The sequence below is a fragment of the Musa acuminata genome, chromosome BXJ1-3 (genome assembly GCF_036884655.1).
Source record: "Musa acuminata AAA Group cultivar baxijiao chromosome BXJ1-3, Cavendish_Baxijiao_AAA, whole genome shotgun sequence".
Lineage (NCBI taxonomy): Eukaryota > Viridiplantae > Streptophyta > Magnoliopsida > Zingiberales > Musaceae > Musa > Musa acuminata.
The window spans coordinates 7,261,953-7,280,794 of record NC_088329.1 but is presented as its reverse complement, the minus strand read 5'-3'; the positions used below and the strand labels follow the sequence as shown (position 1 = coordinate 7,280,794).

General features: G+C 42.6%; 2 protein-coding genes across 5 annotated transcripts; one reads left to right on the top strand and one right to left on the bottom strand.

Annotated features, from left to right (window-relative positions):
* Positions 1-1,453: 1,453 nt before the first annotated feature.
* LOC135619752 (subtilisin-like protease SBT1.8) lies at positions 1,454-6,166 on the bottom strand. Of its 2 annotated transcripts, XM_065122051.1 has the most exons (3): positions 4,071-6,166; positions 1,770-2,475; positions 1,454-1,626 (listed from the first exon to the last, which is right to left on the bottom strand). In XM_065122051.1, exons 1-2 carry the CDS (start codon positions 5,713-5,715, stop codon positions 1,808-1,810), a joined length of 2,313 nt encoding a protein of 770 aa, XP_064978123.1. In that variant the 5' UTR covers positions 5,716-6,166; the 3' UTR covers positions 1,454-1,626; positions 1,770-1,807. The 2 variants fall into 2 exon arrangements, with proteins under 2 accessions (XP_064978123.1, XP_064978116.1); XM_065122044.1 differs by having other exon boundaries at positions 1,454-2,475.
* An 8,185-nt stretch (positions 6,167-14,351) lies between these two features.
* Positions 14,352-16,481, top strand: LOC135619742 (uncharacterized). Of its 3 annotated transcripts, none has more exons than XM_065122033.1 (2): positions 14,352-14,735; positions 14,810-16,481. In XM_065122033.1, exon 2 carries the CDS (start codon positions 14,826-14,828, stop codon positions 15,285-15,287), a length of 462 nt encoding a protein of 153 aa, XP_064978105.1. In that variant the 5' UTR covers positions 14,352-14,735; positions 14,810-14,825; the 3' UTR covers positions 15,288-16,481. The 3 variants fall into 3 exon arrangements, 2 of the variants coding, with proteins under 2 accessions (XP_064978105.1, XP_064978100.1); XM_065122028.1 differs by having other exon boundaries at positions 14,784-16,481; XR_010489487.1 differs by lacking the exon at positions 14,352-14,735 and having other exon boundaries at positions 14,742-16,175; positions 16,304-16,481.
* Positions 16,482-18,842: the final 2,361 nt, after the last annotated feature.

Sequence of the window (18,842 nt, the reverse complement as noted above, 5' to 3'; positions counted from 1 at the left end):
TTCTAACTTGTGTCGGTTTTTCAACATGAACAATTATCACAGTGCTTATAAAACTAAGCATGAAAGCCATGACTTCCATAAGGTTCCTGGAAGTCATAAAGCAAGCCAATCATCTACACATAATGATGACAACCCCCAGGGAGGAGAGCTCAACTAAACAATCTTTTTGTATGCTCAGCCTACTCAAAGGCAAGAAAGAAAAAAATCTGTCATTTCAATTGCAATCTCAGAAAAATACAACCTTTGAGGTGTATGTGTGTAAGAAATGCTGTGAAGATTCAAGAACAAATGTATAAACTGGGAGATGTAAAGCTTCCATTATTAACATCATGTCAAACACTAATTCATAGGTCTCAGCCTAGTGGTTGGTTCCACTCTTCATCTCGATGATGTATGGAAGAACTCTGTACTCGAAGTTTTGGGAAAATGGGAATCAGACTTTTCCAAAACCGGACACCGGATTTGGTAGATCGAGAGCAAGCCTGCCTAACCCTACTGATCTTGAACCTAATCTTATCTGCCTACAATAGAGGAGGAAATGGTGGCCTGGTACATGGTCAAAAGATCCCAGATTGAATGAGGTTGTGGCCATTTCTTGATGCAGAGTTCTCGGAGGACTTGTCTTGCTGTACTCCATAAGATCTCTACCAGACTTGTCATGCGAACAGCTCCTGAGTCTTAACAAGCAAGAAAAGTTCATCCTGTGACACACAGAAAGTCGTGCCCAGAAGCTTATTTAGATGGTTCAGGAAATAGTGTCTTCCTAACTTTCTTTGCTTGCAGTGACCTCTCTCTATCATGAAAAGCTAGTTCAATTATGCCAAATATTTATGAACAAAGTTCTGCCACAAAAAGATGATAAACCTTTGGCAATCAGATTTAGAAAAAGATGTTTTGCGCTCACTGGTGAAGGTGATGGAAGATAATTGTAACGGACCTGAGAAATGAGCAGTTGGATAATCAAAAATGCATAATTAAAAGAGTCTGATTAGAAACTTTTATGTGAGAGATTACAGTTTTGTAACATTTTTGGTCAGCATCTTTCGGTTTGTAAAATAGATTTATGTTATATTATTATATGCAGCATGATGTTTTTTGCATCCAGAAAACAAAAGATCATACATGTCAATCAGCATGGAATATATCTGCACCAATTGAGCAAGAGCTTAAACATCATTAGTTTCAACTCATGAGATTTGCTTGTGCCCAATGTTGTGAACTAAATGAGATTTTGAGCTGTTTTGTAGTGCATGATGCACAGATCTACCATTAGCTGTAAACAGATATATCATGGTGCAGCAGAACTAGTTTTATGGAGACATTTTAGATAAGAAAAAAAATCCTGGTCAAGGAACAATCAAAGAAATGCATGAATCTAGCCGTGTCAGACATCATTGAGCAGATATCATACACAAGGAAGAAACAAATATTTAATATGGAAGAAACCCGAACATGAATGGAACATTCAACAACTTACAATTTTTATTTATCAGTTGATGTCATTACATTCTGATTTAAATCTTAGTTGTTCGAGGATGACCTGATGAAACAGTCTTCCAGACCCAAACATCAGATGCCGCGAGAAGAGGCATGGATCACCAACTTTGACTCTTGATGAACCAGTTGCTAAATCGAAACACAAAGAGGAAATAAAACAGTATTATGAAGCCATAAATCTTCAGAAAGCCACTTGAGCAGAAATAATTGTTATTCTGCGCCACGTTAGGCAAAAGTAGTCTGAAAACCTTCAAATTCAACTCTTCACTTACTTATCTGTCATTTGAAGAGGGAGACATATCCTGATAATTCAGGATATTAGCCATCTATATGATATGGGACTTCGTACTTGATGCTGCTCGCTACTCCAAGTGATCCAACCAAATGCCATATCTACTGGATCACCTGCCTTTGTTGACGTAAATGTAACTTTGTACCTCAGTTTCTGGCCAACTTGATTGAAGATGAGTTTTGTTGGTTTCACGGTCACTTTAACACCGGGAGGTCCACCGACCTTCACATTGTACACAGAACCTGGCACACCAACATTTGTTAGCACCCTGTTGTACTTCACGAATCTGCGGGACCTTCTACCAAACACGATAGAGAATGACGGGTAGTTTAGGTTCCCAGGATTGGGGAGACGCCGTGAGCATGTCTTGTTAGTGCTCTTTGAGATAGCCTGAATGTGGTCGGTGGAATACTCCAGGGAGCACAAGAAGGCAAGGTAGTCCCCTGTACCGATGTCATAGACGAGGCCTGGGGAGAGAGCCTTCTGTGGATCAACATGACCGGATCCATAAGCCCATGGTGTCGCAGGTGAACCTCCAGCACCATCAACGAGAGGAGATCCAGTATTGTCATCAGTGTATGCCGTGGTCATGAGGGCAGACTTGATGGCACTGGGGCTCCAATCAGGGTGGGCAGCCTTTAGCAATGCAGCAACCCCACTAATGTGAGGGCAGGACATTGATGTTCCTACATGCATACAAGTTGGATCTTAAAATGGATGAAAATTTCACAAGCCACCAATTATTTGCCCATAGTAATTACTGCATTTTGCAGAGAGAAGTATCCAAATATCATTATATAACAACAAAAACCTATATGGCATAGGATTGGTATTTAATCAAGCAAACAAAATGCAGCTGCAACGAGGTATCTTCATGTTGATATCAATGATGTTTTGATAGGCGACTAGTTAGATAACAGTAGTGAGATTATGGAATGTTGAAATCAGTTCTTGTTGTATCTACTTCACACTGATACTATCTACAAGCTGGAACTTCATGCTCGCACTTTTCTGAGCATGTTTCCTCACCAATATATAAACTTTAGCCTAGTTGTACTGCAAATAGAAAAAGGGCAAAATGTGACACCATACTACTTCCAGGATGGAATTTTGGAATGCAGACAACAATATTGTCAGTGTCATCTTATTCAAAAGTAAAGCTCAAATAAGTTGTAGTCCAAATAACAAAGGATAATCATTTTCAGTTCAGATCTATCATTCATAAGTTGCTCTATCAGGATTCTAAATACCAGATTGATCTTTTGATCAGCGCATCCTATTCTTCAATTTTCCTGAACCATTCATAAAATCATAGAACAATTAAATCCAGCTATGTTGCTTTTGCCCATAAAGTGATTTTAATCCAATAAAAATGTAGACACCAAAATTAGTCAAGATTGATTACAGATTTCGTTTAATAATTCAACATACCACACATGAAAATTATAGTTTCCATTCCACAGGAAAAATAATTTAGAAGTGGCTTCGGTGTGTATATGTATAATATAATCCTTGACTATCAAAATATACGGACAACATAGGAATGTTACCTTGGAGACATCTAAAATTGTCATCGATTTAGCCATTCAGCTAATGTTGGTACCACCACAAAAACAAGCAAGATCAGTTCAACAAAATGTTGAAATTGGAAATGCCTTTGTCCTTTATTAGCCATCGGTATCTAATTATTCATTTCTGCCAAGATTATTCAGATAGTAGAACAAGTTTACGTCACACTTCCTCTGCCTCAACATCAAAGTTTCTTCACTTATCTCTCTGCTAAAGAGCTTACTGTGCAATGCTACTATTAAGTGTGCAATGCTTCTATTAAGTATGCAATAAGTTGCAATTTGGTAAAGAGCACTAATATATGTTATGAATAATTTATGTATATTGTTATCAAAATCATTTTGGTTTGATTCTGGGAAATATTGCATATATTTGATTATCTATTCTTAACCTAATCCTGAAAGCCAAAGTTCTTTAAGTTTTTCATTTGACTGTAGAAATGAGAACTATTGTCAGACAACTGAAGCTAACAGTATATTTATGAGACACCTTTCGATAATTATGTGTTATCTGCATTGTTATGGATATAATATTTCTAACTCTGTCTTCAAGCTTTAAGCAATGATGAAGGGTTTCTGCAGTGAAATGCAACAAATGTGTGATAGAACACAGCTGCAGAGGACTTCAAACTTCTACCCCAAAGAATACTGAACGAGGAATGCGTAACACTGAGCAAAGATTGATAAGAACCAGCAATGGAGATCAAGCTTACCGGACATGATGTTGAAGGCGGATCGCCGCTCGTCCTTCGCCAACCCAGTAGGCCCAACCGACCCTGACCAAGCTGCCAGTATGTTAACTCCTGGTCCTATCAAGTCCGGCTTCAGCAGCTGCGGCACCACCGTGTTCGGCCCCCTGGAGCTGAAGGCCGCCACCACCGGGGATGGTTGCACGCCGAGCACTGTGCCCCGGAAGCTAAGCATTGCCGTCGGATTCGAGCTCGTCCTCACGAAGTCTCTAATCAAGTTCCCACTCTTCGCCCCTACGGCGACAGTCGGCAGCAGGTGGCTGTCCGCCACCAGCTCCTCGCCGTTGACAGCGGCGTTAGCCAGTATCATCCCCACGCCGCCGGCCTCCTTCACTACCTGCCCCTTCTCCACCCGCGCGTTGATTCCCCGGTCGCAGAACACCACCTTGCCCTTCACCTGCTCAGGGTCTAGTGTTCCGGGCATGCAGAATTTGCTGGAGTTGCTGCCCACCTGCACTCCTTTGCCGTAGACTATTGGAACCATTTGGTCCTCGAGCCCCGCTCCGCTGCAGAGCGACAACCCGGCGTAGCGCTCGCCATTGCCCAATTGGACGGTGGCCGGGAAGTCCCTGTCTAGGGTGCCGGCGCCGACCGTGGTGATCCATGGCGCAGTGTTGGTGAGGGAGGAGGGGGAGGGCCCGCTGTTCCCGGCGGAGCAGGCCACGAAGATGCCGCGCTGCACCGCGGAGAAGGCCCCCACTGCGACCGGGTCCCGAGAGAACGGGGCGGAGCCGCCGCCGAGAGAGAGGGAGAGGACGTCGACGCCGTCCTCGATGGCCTTGTCGATGCCAGCGAGGATGTCGGAGCCGTAGCACCCGTTGGCCCAGCAGACCTTGTAGACGGCGACGCGCGCCCCAGGGGCCATGCCCCGGGCGACGCCCGAGGCGTAGCCCAGAAGGCTGGCGTTGGCCACAGGCGCGCCGGCGGCGGTCGACGCTGTGTGAGTCCCGTGGCCGTCGCGATCCCGCGGAGAGGCGTACTCCTCCCGGGGCTTGTCGGCGTCCCCGCCGCCAGCGGCGGCGCGGTACCCACGGCCGAAGCTGCGAGCGCCAACGAGTTTACGATTGCAGAGCGAGGAGGGGAAGTCGACGCCGGCCTCGCAGGCGCCGCGCCACCGGGAGGGGACCTCGGGGAGGCCGGCGTCGTCGAAGCTGGGGGACTCCGGCCAGACGCCGGTGTCAAGCACACCGATGACAACGTCAGTGGCGGCGGCGGCGGGGTCGAGGGAGTGGCTGCGGCTAGAGGGGGCGGGCGGCCACGGGGAGAGGCCAAGGAAGTGCGGGGAGCGGGTGGTGTGCAAGGGGAGGAGGGGGTCCGGGTGGACGTTGAGGACGGCGGGGTGGCGCCGGAGGAGGGGGAGTTGTTCGGGGTGGAGAACGGCGGCGAAGCCGTGGACGGCGGCGGAGTAGGAGTAGAGGAGGTGGCGGGCGGGATCAATGGACAGCGACCTCAGGTGGGCCTCGTACCAGTGCGCGTGCGTCGGATGGGCTTCCGACCTGTGGGCCGCGTTCATGTACACTATGTATGTCTGCTTGCATGCAACCATGCTTACTGTTGCCGCGAAGGAACTCAAGAACACCAGTAGAAGATAACAGACTGCTTCTTTCATGTTTGCAACTCAGCGAGAGATAAGAAGTGAAGGGTGTTGCTTCAGATATAAGGAGAGTGGTGGGAAGAAGAGAGGACAAGGGAAAGGATAGATGCTCTTGATTGGAAATGATGTTGTAGTGGTATGAGCTTGGATTGGGCTTCCGGAGCTGGAAATGGAATTCCAGTTGTAAGGATGTGAGGTAGAGAGAGAGAGAGAGAGAGAGGAATGCACTCTATTCCATGAAGCTTTCAGTGAGAGGGATCAGAGAGAGAAAGGGAGGAATGTGCTCTATTCCATGAAGCTTTCAGTGAGAGGGATTTAAAGGCCTGAGCTGGTGTCCATGCTGTTGGATTCATACCCCAAATGTGTCAAGACATGGGAGGGCGCTCAAGGAAAGGATAAAGCAAGGGAGGAAGAGAGAGAGAGAGAGAGGAGGCTGTGGACAACTGTGCTAGCAGTGTCCTGTTCATGGGGAGGACAAACGCGCAAGGAGGCCTTGTGACCAAGTTTTGTTTGCATGGATGACACCTTGTCCTCTCTGCCAGTCTCACGAGACAAGACTCACGCCACAGCTTTCGCCTCCTCACTTGGATTCTCACCCCAAAGACAAAATGACTCAATTGCCCAGAGAGAGTAAACTAGTGCGGTAGTCCGATGGCCATTAGAGACCAGATCTAGAACTGCATGCATCAGCAGACCCCAATACAATGAACTGATCACACGGACATATAGTAAGTGATTGAAGAGTACTTGTGTTGGAGAATACTATGGCAACTTCTCTTGCTTCCGCAGTCCTCAAAGTGCACATGATGCTTATAGAAATACCAAGTTGTGGATACATGCCATTGTTTTGCTCACAGTACATATGAATAGGGTGTGGAAGGTATGGATTTGGATGATACTGGTGCAGAAATATTTCCTCTCTCTCTCTCTCTCTCTGTATTCGAGCTTCACGCCGACTGCGCGTGAGCTTCGACATGGGGATCTGTCTCAAAACTCGAGCTTCACGTGAACACATCACCCATGTAGCTTCTGTACATGGATGGTACACTTATTTTGGTATATGCATCGTCGTATGGTAACATGCATACCATATGCATGCGTATGGTACATCCATACCATGAACACTTCATCCATCATCCATATCGTACATGCATACCATATGTACCGTCGTCCACGCTTTGGAATACTTATTTTCTACCTTTCATACATGTAGCTTCTCTCTCTCTCTCTCTCTCTCTCTCTCTCTCTCTCTCTCTCTCTGCAACACTAACATCTTTTTCTGTCATAGTACACTCACTCCATATACGATGAGCTTAATCAATCATTAAATTACTCTACTGAATCCACCAGTGATACTACTTTATTTTTGGAACTCTCATGAATAATCTAACCCTTCTTAGAGCTACATAATAGAAAGAAATAAATACTAGTAGATTGTACAGCGATAGTGGGTCTTCAAAGCCATGCAAGAATTCAGTACAAGAATTCAAAGCCAAAAGGGAAGACTGTGTTTCCTCATTCTCATAACTCATCCCATGAACTCAAGCAGATAATTTAGGGTTCTATGACAACACTGATGTGGGACATCCCCCTTCATGGATGCAATCTTATAAGGGGTTTGAGTGCTCTTCTGCCTAATCATTCAAAAGCATGCCACATTCAAGAATTGTACAACACTACTGAGTGAGCATCATCATCATCTCTCTCTCTTTCTCCCTCATACAGAGAGACACAGTGCCATCCATCATCTAGTTTTTGAGTGGCAATATTGCATGTCTTCCTCAACCACCGAGAGCACCAAAGTGCCTTCTCCCTCCACTTCAACATGCTTACCGATTAAACAATTTGCTGTGGTAGATTAGTCATTGATAAGTTTGAATGATCAACAATTCATCACTGTTTTGATAAGCATCATTTTAGAAACTATCGTTTTAGATGTCTCATAAATAACAATCATCAAAAAACATTTAGCGAAAGATAAACATCAGAAACATATTTGTTTTAATCTACGTTTAGGTGCAGACTGTAACAAAAATTATTATTGTGGTTGTCATTTGCAAGATCAAAATATCTGTTACAACGCATGTATGAATTATTATCCATCGTTGCAAAAAAATTCTAATTATATATTATTTTGACGATATTTATTACGATTGTTCTTAATCACTGAAATAGAATTTACTATGTTTATAAAGTATATGGATATATAAGTAAACAAATTACAGGTAAAAAATATTTTCATTGCGTGCTCATAACTCATCCCATCATGTCGAACTCCACGGCTAGTTAGACTTTGACCACAGTGCGTGGGTCCTCCACCTACGTGCCACCCGACAGTGATGCATTTATAGCCCACGGGGAAGCTGTTGCAAAGACCAGCTTATGAGGGCTCGGGAGAGTGCTCTCCAACCTATACATTCAAAAGTTGGTACCTCATTATTGATCTCTCTCTCTCTCTCTCTCTCTCTCACTCACAGACGCACAGGGTCATCCATCATCCACTCTTGTTCTTGAGTGGCCTCTGGGTGGTGGTGAGTGAATGCATGCCATTTGTCAGCCACCACCATGAGCTCCCAGGTGTCATCTTCTTCCCCTCCAAAAAGCTCATTGATCAATCATTCTACACGTCCTCCATGAATTCATGGTTATGTCCTGCTGACATGATGATGAGGTCAAAGCCTCATCGCATGTATGGCTGTAGCTCTCCTCATTGCTGAATGGAGACCACTTTTGCCGCCCAAGCTGCTCCTTCCTGTTTGACTCACACGAACGAGATAAGAAAGAATCAAATGATTCGAAAGGGATCAGGAAAGTATTGACGTAAGATTTGAAATGGATTTGCACAGATGGAAAATCTTGTGTTTCCCAATAGATAACCAGCTTGGCCAAGCTCATCATGGTACTCTTCACATGTACAATTGCAAGGTTGGCGAACTGGAAATGGAGCTGCTTGTCCATACTGAGTTATTTGGGGTGGGAGACTGCATCAGAATCAAATGATTCCAGGAACAAGAAAGGAACATGATACGGCAAAAAAGAAGACTTTTCTTCTCATTTATATCACATGTGAACAGTACAACTCACATGAGGAATAACACTCACATACAAGCTGTTTATCTAGCAATAGTACAGCAGGCAAACATGGTTTGATAGAGAAACCATGTTTTTTGTTCGTTTTTCTTCTCAATATATTTCAGTTGTTAAAGTACTGTTTACATCATAAAATTTATGCTCTTCATGGAAACACAGCCACCTCTAATGATGGCAAATAAGATTTCATACTTTGGATTGACGAGATCTTATTCATGAAAGGACAGCAGCAACTCTTTGATAGGCGGAGAGGGGTGTTGCTCGTTGGAGCTAGTGCAATAGTGGTGGAACTCGTGAACTTTGGAGGTCTTCTAATGGCTTTGTCGTCCGAGCTACAGCTTAAAAGGTTAGAATGCGAGAATGCAACAGTGGAGAGGAGTGGCAATGCGAGAACTTAGTTGTTGGTGGTGCTGCACTTGAGCCTGACGATGGATTTGACGGTAGCTTCGAAGTTAAAATCGTTGGAGGAAGTAGCAACAGTCAGTCAGGAAGGAAGGATAAACCTTATTCTAAAATAGTAGAGCTTTGATACCATGATAAGTTGAATTGTAATGATAAAAGTACACTTCAAATGATTGAATACAATATCTTATTTATACATGTCGGAAGAAAAAGATTTCCTCGACTGCCCAACGAAATTTTCTTATAGGAAATCTTATCTACTATCACCGATCTATACTACTGTTCGGATGTTTATTTCATAAATCGTATTGTATAAAAAAAATGTTTTGAATAATTTCTTTCTCCTTGTCATGTGATTCACAAGCACCATAGAATATTTGGAGAGTACTTCATCTGCCATCCAGTCACATATGGAATATAAGACCTTAACAAGCCCATGGGTTGGTCTACTACTTCCTCAGAAGTCAATTCACAGAAGCATGCATCCACTCGAGTGGATCTTGTCAACCACACCATGTAGCTTTATATCAATCCTAATAACAGGAAAGATTCACTGTCCAAAATTTCTCCAAAGTCGATAAATCTCAATCATTCAGAAGACTGATACAAAAGAGACATTACGCTGAAGAACTATTTCTATTCACTGAAATCATTAGTCATATATGATAAATTAGCTCTTGAGCCCGAAAAAGATATTTGTAAGAGTATAATGATACTAGTCTTTGCTTCCTTTACTTCTTAATAAATATTCTTTTACTTCTCAATAAATACAGGATTAAATGTTTCAATCATGATTTTCCTTTTAGCATGAAAATATTACTATCTGAACATCATCAACCAAGGGTTAACACGACTTGATCTTCTTCCATAGGCACAAGATCATTGAGGTGTCCATTATGGTGGTCAGTGTGAGGAATTTTGTATCGAGGATGGGTTGACCAAAGTGAAATAAGCTTTGCTCTCCTTAGGGGTCCTGCACAAAGGTCGAAATCGAGCGTAGGGGAAGAGATTTTTTCAACTTTATCCTTCCAATGATTAAGTTAGTTTTTATAAAATGATGAAAATAGTGAAGGTTTTGGGTCTAGGGTTTAATCCATATTCAGACATCGAGGATCAATTTTTATACCTGGGAAACTGAGGAAACACGATTGAAAGGTGACGGATTCGTATGCCCTTCTATGGTTCATTTATATAGACAATTGATCCGTATGACTTCTTACGATATGTCATCAGCAAATGATCATGAAGGGAGTATCGCTTGCCAGTCCTGATAGCGAACAGGATTGAGTCAGATGACATACCATGGGCTATCGCCCATAAGAGTCAACCAAGCGGGGGAGGGGGGTGCAGGACAACTCGATCACTCGAGGATTACTACCCTCGACGATTAACCTGTTCTACTCCCCCATGAGTTATGATCTATGGTGGTCAATAAGTCGTTGTTCGATTGTGATCGCGGGTGAATAATATAATGCTCATGGCTTTCATGACAATTACTGAATGGTGGTGTTCATAACACTGTACGTGCATGCTTTTTGCTCATGTCTCAGTGGACATCTCCACCATTTCCTAGATCCACGCTCAGTTGAAAGACTCGTACCAGTTCTTGGGGAGGAGTAGCTGCTGTCATCAAACATCACCTTTGCTTGCTGTTTCGTTCAACCAAGAGCTCCATGGAACGGATCATTTCAGTTCGCCCAAGTTGGATAAGCTCCCACGATACCTTCGTCCGAGGCCACATCCATCAATCACCCACACCAACCGCGCGGATAAAGCCAAGCTGGCCGGCGACGTGATGCCCGCAGACGTGGTGCGCTCCTGCTCCATAAACGAGAAGGCAGGAGATAACGCAGGGAGACCTTTCGTCGAGCACCTTGATTGTGAGACTCGATGAACAGCTCGTGAGCTAATTGGCATTTGGAATGGAATCGTCCTTGCTATGATTTGACATCTCAACGCCGTCGGACGTTCTCCAATTCTGCCAGCGCGCACCGAACGCCTGGCATCCCGCGTTTCAGGAATTCTGGCATTAGTCCACGTGATTCTTATGGATGTTGACATGACATTCTCATCTTCGTACTAACATTTCTATCAACGAAGTATCTCGTAAAATTACCGACTCTTTAATTTTGATGGATGTTGATAAAAGGTTTTAGCATACCATATCAATCCCCAAATATTAAATCAGTATAATTTAAAAGTTACTATGCTAATCAGTATAATTTCATTATGAACTTATGGAACAAATATTAAATTTGCAATGCTAATTGCTGATAGGGGACCACTTGATCGGTCTCGGTGCACCTTGGGGGTGTGAGGGATTGTCCACTTTGGGTATGGGAGCGTCAAAGGGTTTTGTCCCTTCAGAGCGCTTAGAGCTCTGAAAGGCGCCTCTTGGAGGGGGATGCCCGTCCAGCCCAGCCGGTAGAGACCGTGTGGGGGCGTTGAGAGGTATTGTCCGCTTTGGACGTGGGAGCGCCAAAGAGTTTTGTCTCTTCAGAGAGCTTGGAGCTCTAAAAGGCGCCTTTGAGGGTAAGGGAGGCACGACTGCATTTGGCGCTAAAAATATTGATAGATCGATGTGTCGTGGTTGATAGAGTTAGCACGGCCTAGTCCACTGGGCAATGTCGGGAGTCTCTGGTCGATTGAGCCGGGTTTCGAGATCGATCGAACACCACTTTCAGCATCGGCAACGGGGATTTGATTAGCACCTTCTAGCCTGCGATGACAGCTTTCCTACAAGAAAGACCGTCGTCAGGTGTTTCCCGACTTTGATCCCTTTGACGATCAAGTTAGTGGCGGGTTGGAGTTTTTTAATTTTCTTTTCTCCTTCTCCCCCCTCGGCCGCCGATCGGGTCCTGGCCAGGTGCTTTTATGCTACTGTATGAGGATCGGTCGTACGCAGGCATAGTGGCCAATCCTTGGGAGGTGAGGTGGTACCTTCGTGCGTGGAGGTGCCCCTCTTGCTTACCTGGTTACAGTACTACGTGGCATCCCCTCGTGATGTGGCGTGACCCATAATATACCTAATCAACTGCATCTTCTAAGAATGCAACAAATGAATACTAGATATTTTGTTGGAGGCACCGTAGTCTTTAATAAATAAAGGATGACATTCTCATTCTTTGCATCACATCGTTTCAAGAGGAACTACATTTCTTCTTCTACGTGCAATAATATTCAAAAATTGATGATACGTTGATAGTCAAAATTCACCTAATAAATATGAATTACTGACTCAAAATACTTAAACTTAAATTAATAATAGTTATCCAAATCAATTCAATTATTTTCTTATCTTAGATATAATATTAAATTTAATATCAATTTCTTTGATATTGATAGAGGAAACATTTATCTCAATCCAAACTCGGTAAGTGACAACCCAAATAACATAAGGAGAATAGAAGACAAATGTTAAGAGAATATTTGGTATATACCTTAAAATATTCTCTCTAGTTAAATTAATCATAAAAACCCTTCATATCATAAACTAGAGTGTTTGATAGGCTACATCGGGAACTTCACCTAACCTTAGTCTTCCTATAGGTCAGTCACCGAGCAAGGTTCGAATCTCCTTTTTGACTATGTCAAACTTCTTATGCATGTGAACCTAAATGAATCAAGCCAATTTGGCCATCATCGATATCTACCATATCATTTAACATTAGAAGAAGGGCTCATGTTATAAGAATATCATCCTATCGACTCGCCCAATGAGTGCTCGAGTGATGATACTTTACCATCGACCCACAATATGATTAAAATGATCTAAAACATCCCAAAATACGATGCATATTTTACAAACATAACCGCCTCTGAAGCATGATGCATCCTTTGTAGACAAAAATATTGAAAGTATCCAATGCATATGATACGTCCTTCGTAGATAAAAATATCCCAATGTCTAACATATTCTTTATAGACATAAGTGTCAACGGTATTATAATTGATTGAGATATTCATCCACTATAGTAAACTTCTCAACGGTATTACAATTCAAGGGGTGTTGTCTCTTGCTTTACTCGATGCACCCATTTCGAGCTAAGTGTTAGAAGTTGCTCGATGCATCAATAATGAACGTGCTAAGAGAGCTCTCAAATTATACCTTCAAGGGAGGGGTGTTTGGGAAAATAATAAAAAAAAATATTCACTTTAATCAGAGCTTAACACATGACATAATAGCCCTTGAGTTAAACATACTATAAAAAATTTTCATATTACATAAATTGAGTTTAATTACTATTTACTCAAAACTCTCACTTTTCATTCTGGGACTCGTTAAAGCATCGAAGGGATCATATCGAAAATTATATCCAACCTCAATCTATATATAGGTATGACCATTAAGCAAACGTCTAAGTTCCCCACAACCATCGAATGAGCGTTTGAGCTTTATTTTCATCCATGTCATATTTTCTATATAAGTAGGTTTGAATCAAATGAAATCGATTCAATCATATCTACCATATCAATATCTACTATGTATTCTTTGATTAAATTTAGTTAAGTTCAAATATACATTTTTCTTTAGTTGGTTTTGGACGAATACAAATAGAATAATGGATACTTGATTTAGTCGGGTATGGATCGAATTCAAGGAATTAAGCGAGTTGGAAGAGAAAGGTCACGTGCCTTGCACGCTCGTGCGTGGAGCCGACTGCAGGCACACGTCACGTGGACTTCTCCTCCCGCCCGTAAGTAATCACGAGGGGCAGAGACCAGATCCACACCGTTGATCAGAGGATGCACAGATTGAATGAAAGGATCTACCTTTAGTGTACGGTTCCTCCTGCTGCCATCGACCACGGAAGGCCGACATCTCATCACCTGTGGAGCCGACTGCTGAGAGCGTGGTATTGTCTGCTTGATGGTTCGAGCGAGACAGTGAGCTGGATCTGCCTACGTGGGCGTTTGCGCGCGATGGGCCGCGTCGAAACAACTCTGTTTCCTGACCGACATGTTACAGGGGATCCGAACGAGCGACAGCTGGCTATATCTCCACGTTTAAAGTCATCATCGAGCGCCAGGTCAATAGTGGACAATCCCGTCGGACATCCGGTGGACCCCTATTTGGTCCCTCCCCTTTCCCAACGATTGGCGGCGGGTCCCACGGGCCTGGTCAATAGAAGTCAAATAATAAAGCCGCACGGCATGTCTTTCCCCCCAAAGCCCCGCTCGCTCTCCCTCTCTCTCTCTTTCGATCGCTCGTCATCGAAGGAAGCCAAAGAAGAGAGAGCACGCACGCGAAGATTCCGAAGGAGAACGCTCTCCCGTCGCACAATCCGAAGTCGGCCCAGTCTCTGCGAGCGAGAGGGTGAGCGAATTGAGGGAGGACTCCCGTCCTGAGATGTCTTTGGCCGAGTGGGGGAAGCGGCCGTGGTCCTGGTCGTAGCAGAGAGGGAAGTGCAGAACGCCTCCATCGCGTGGGAGAAGGAGCGATAACCCAATCCGTTGACTTCTTTTTATCCTCTGTCCCATACTTTGCCTCCTTTGCTCCTTTCCACCGTTCTCGGGTTCCAGTGGCTGCTCTCGGAAGAACGGTAGGGTTTTATCAAGTTATCGCTTTGGAATCGAATCGGTGGTTATAGATCGGTTTTTTTTTTTGGGATTTGAGCTACGTGCTTTCGGAGATGTCGACGAAGGTGCGGAACGGCGACGCGGGTGACGCGAAGCCGGAGGTCGTGTGGGCGACCTGCGTGTGCTGCGGACTAATGGAGGAGTGCACGTCGGCTTACGTCGCGCGTGTGCGCGAACGGTACGGGGGCAGCTGGGTATGCGGCCTCTGCGGTGAGGCCGTCAAGGACGAGATCCGCCGCTCCGGCCACCGTATCTCCACGGAGGAGGCCCTCAGCCGCCACATCAGCTTCTCCGAGAGCTTCCGCTCCGCTTCCCCACCCATCGACACCGCGGAGCACCTCATCACCGCTATGCGCCAGCTCCTCCGCCGCAGCCTCGAGTCGCCGCGGGCTATGCGCTCCACTCCCAACAGCCCTCAACGTGAGGCTGAGGGGGAGGACGGCGCCGTGTCCTCCGACGCCCCCCGTCGCTCGCTCGCACGGTCCGGGAGCTGCTTCTCGACTCTGTCTCGCTGATTGACGCAAATGGGACAAAGCCCTTAGCCAACGAATCTCAAGGTAAAAGTAAAAAACCATCACTGGGACAGGAAATCAATTAAATGTCACTATTTAGATCTCGAACAATACCCATATATCTAATTCTTAGACAATTATGTTTACCTTACCATTTCAATCAAATCAATGCAACCAATGCAGAGAGAACATGACGAAAATCATTCTTTTCCACAAAAAAAAGAGAGAACAATAAAATCTTTGCTAAATTGATTCTCTGTGCAGTTAGTATTACTGTATGGGATTTTGTTGATCGCCTCTCTGCATGCTATTTATCATGTGGTTCTTGGTGAAGGGAGTAATGCCTTTTATGTAAATATCACACAATTTGTGTTCATAGATGTTTCAGTAAGTTCCAAAAGTTTGATTGATGTGGATGTGGAGATCTTGGAAGTATTCGGTTGGACAGGGAAGATGTTTTGTTGTTTCTGCTTACTGTGACAAGTAGGTGGGGGAGGCTTGTCACATTTGGACCATGGTCTGGTAAGTTGTTTTACAGGTTATTATTCACATGTTACTTGCTTGATAATGTGATTTCTAGCTAAGTAATGTATGATTTCATGCTAATCCTATTAAGCCAAATCCATCAACCACACACAAACACAGAGAAAGAAATAGTTTATCAACAGAACCAAGTTTTTTCTTAGTCCTTTCAGAGAAAACTGCTTATGAGCCTCTCTACAGTTTGGGGAGGATTTTGTTACTTGCACAAAAATTGTAGAATGTTCTGTATGCAGCATGCACAACTTATGATCTGAAATTACTGGTTACCTGTACATCTGTGTTTCACAGGACATATGAGTATTTATACCTTTGGGAGGATAAATGTAGAGACTTTCTGAACATTGCAAGGTATTTATAGAATTGACCCTTCTCATTCTATGCAGATCTTTAGCACAATCCTGATGGTTGGTGAATTATCTTTAGGTTGTGATATTAGTTTTTACACTAATGCAAGAAGAACCAATTCTTCTTGACAGGGCTACTGAATTGTCTTTTAGTATGTACAACTCGAAAGATCTGAAACTTATTAGAGACATGCACTTCCAGAGGTATACATCTGTATTCACAGGACATATGATTTTTTTGCATTTGAGAGGGGTGTATATGAAACTTTTGAACATTGCAAAGTATCTATATAATAGACCCTTTTAATTCTATGCAGGTCTTTAGCATAATCCTGATGGTTGGTGAATTATCTTTAGCATAATCCTGATATCTGTTTTTCACATTAATTTCCAAGTTTATGGGGAAATGCAAGATTTTGTTAAGCTTCATTGTTTGGATGTCTAGCCAAAAACAAAAAGAGAAGAAATATAAGAACCAATTCATATTGACAGATTAATTGGAGGAGTGTTATCGGCAGAGTTTATGGATAGACAGCTACTAGAGGAGAAAAATATGGTCATATACTTCATCTCAAATATGAGCTACATGAATGAATGGGAGGCTATAATGAAGCAAAATAAAGCATATAGTTGAAGGAATTATGTAGCAAAAGAAAATGCAATTAGCTGAATTCTAGCAACCAAAGAGTTTATTTCTTGACTTAGCAGTATAGTTTGTAAGAGGTTTATAAGGAGATAATGAGAGACATTATGGAGAGAAGTGTGATCTCCATCAGACAAACCATTAGGGTTCAATGTTTCTTTTTCCATGATACTATGCATTGGTGTTTGATGGCTGTCTCATTTGAATGCCAGTTGACAATGCTTCTCTTGGTCATGGAAAGCAGGAAAAATGAGGTCTGTTCATCTTTTTGTGCCCTTCTGATGGATATCCAATATTGCTGGAAATCCAAGTTCAATCAAACTTGTTTGATCCCAAAACTATAAGAGGAGATTCAAAGAATCTGTTGTGGTTGATGTCTGAATGATAATAATTTTTTTTGGAATTGAAATAACAAAAAAAAGTGTATTCTATTTAGTTTCAGGATAGCACATTGTAAATGAAAATTGCATTATATATATATATATATATATATATATATATATATATATATATATATATATATATATATATTGCTAAAGAACATACAGCTAGATTAATCAATTGTAATCTAAATTAAGTTTGAACATCTCAATATCAACTCTATAAACATGAAATGTTCAGTTCTTCAACACCTATGCCTATGCTATAATGATTCCAAGAATTACCATGTGTGATTCTGCTGCATCTTCCTCGAGCATTGCCTTATGAATTTTGAATGATTTATCGGAAAAATCAAAACTAATACAAATTACAATTAAAATAAAAGGTTTTTCTTCTGCAATCGCCCAAAGAATTCTTTCTCTTTTCGTTTGAGAGTACTTACCTGTTCGTTATCCTAATTGAAGATGGATCTACACACACACACACAAAAAGAGTTGGGTTCTGGATTAGTTAGAATATGATATCTATATCGAATTGATCTTATTAAATTGAATATAATATTTGTTTATCATGTTTGAAACAAATATGGATTATTTGACAGGTTATTAGGTCGGAATTAAGACAGATTCATATAATCAAGTAACTAATAGGGTTAAATTGGCAGGGCAATGACACCAATTATAATCAAGTAATGCACAAGACGCCAAATATACCAGTGTTATATAGTATATAACGGGCATGTTCATGGCGGCCCTTATTATATTCGTCGATCAAAATTCAAATAATTAAGTAATTAATCGAGAACAATTAAAATGAAATTGGTAACCACGCGCACCAATTTAATTTACTTTTCGGATTCCATTAATTCACATGACCCCCCGAACGTACCAGCGTTATGTATGTCGTATATAACGGATATTATTATATTATAACAGCGTTAAAATAATATAACGGGCAGCGTTGTTACGGCCCTTGGCATACTACTGAAATGACCGAATCACTCTTCTATTTGATTCGTCTTTCGATATAAAACCCTTCCTCTCCACGGAAACGATCGTCGCGCGTGTTCCCTTTGGTGCCCTCTTCCTGCCATCTCCTTCGATCATTCTACTCGCCAGTTGGTATTCCGCTGATTGGCGCACCTATTGTCCGTTCTTCCTGCGTTGCAGATTGAATTTTCTTGTGATATTTGTGCACAGAGGTTGAATCTTTAGGTGAGATTTGTATGTTGCAGCCAATGCGGCAAATGGCGACTCATTTTAATGCTTCAGATTGTAATTCTCAGTTAAAGAATGAATGTCTTCTTATTGAGATGATTCGTAGATTTTCAAAGCTGCTACAGTAAGAAACATCACTAGGGTTTGTTTTTCCTTCTCTCTTCAAGTTTTATCTTTTCTCTATGCATTTAATCGTTGAGGTTTACGGTAAAACGGAAACGGGAAACGGAGCAAATGCTGGTGATGGCCCAGCAAGCTTTGACTGAGAAGATTTCATAGGCATTAGATTCTTTTTTTACTTTTTCTTTTTTTCCTTTAAGGAATCACAGGTGGACGAAAAAGTATGAGCGAAGAACACTTCTCTGTTTCAAGAACTCAATCCACACTCTTGGAGATGTTGCAACAATGTGCTCAAATGATAATACTTAGA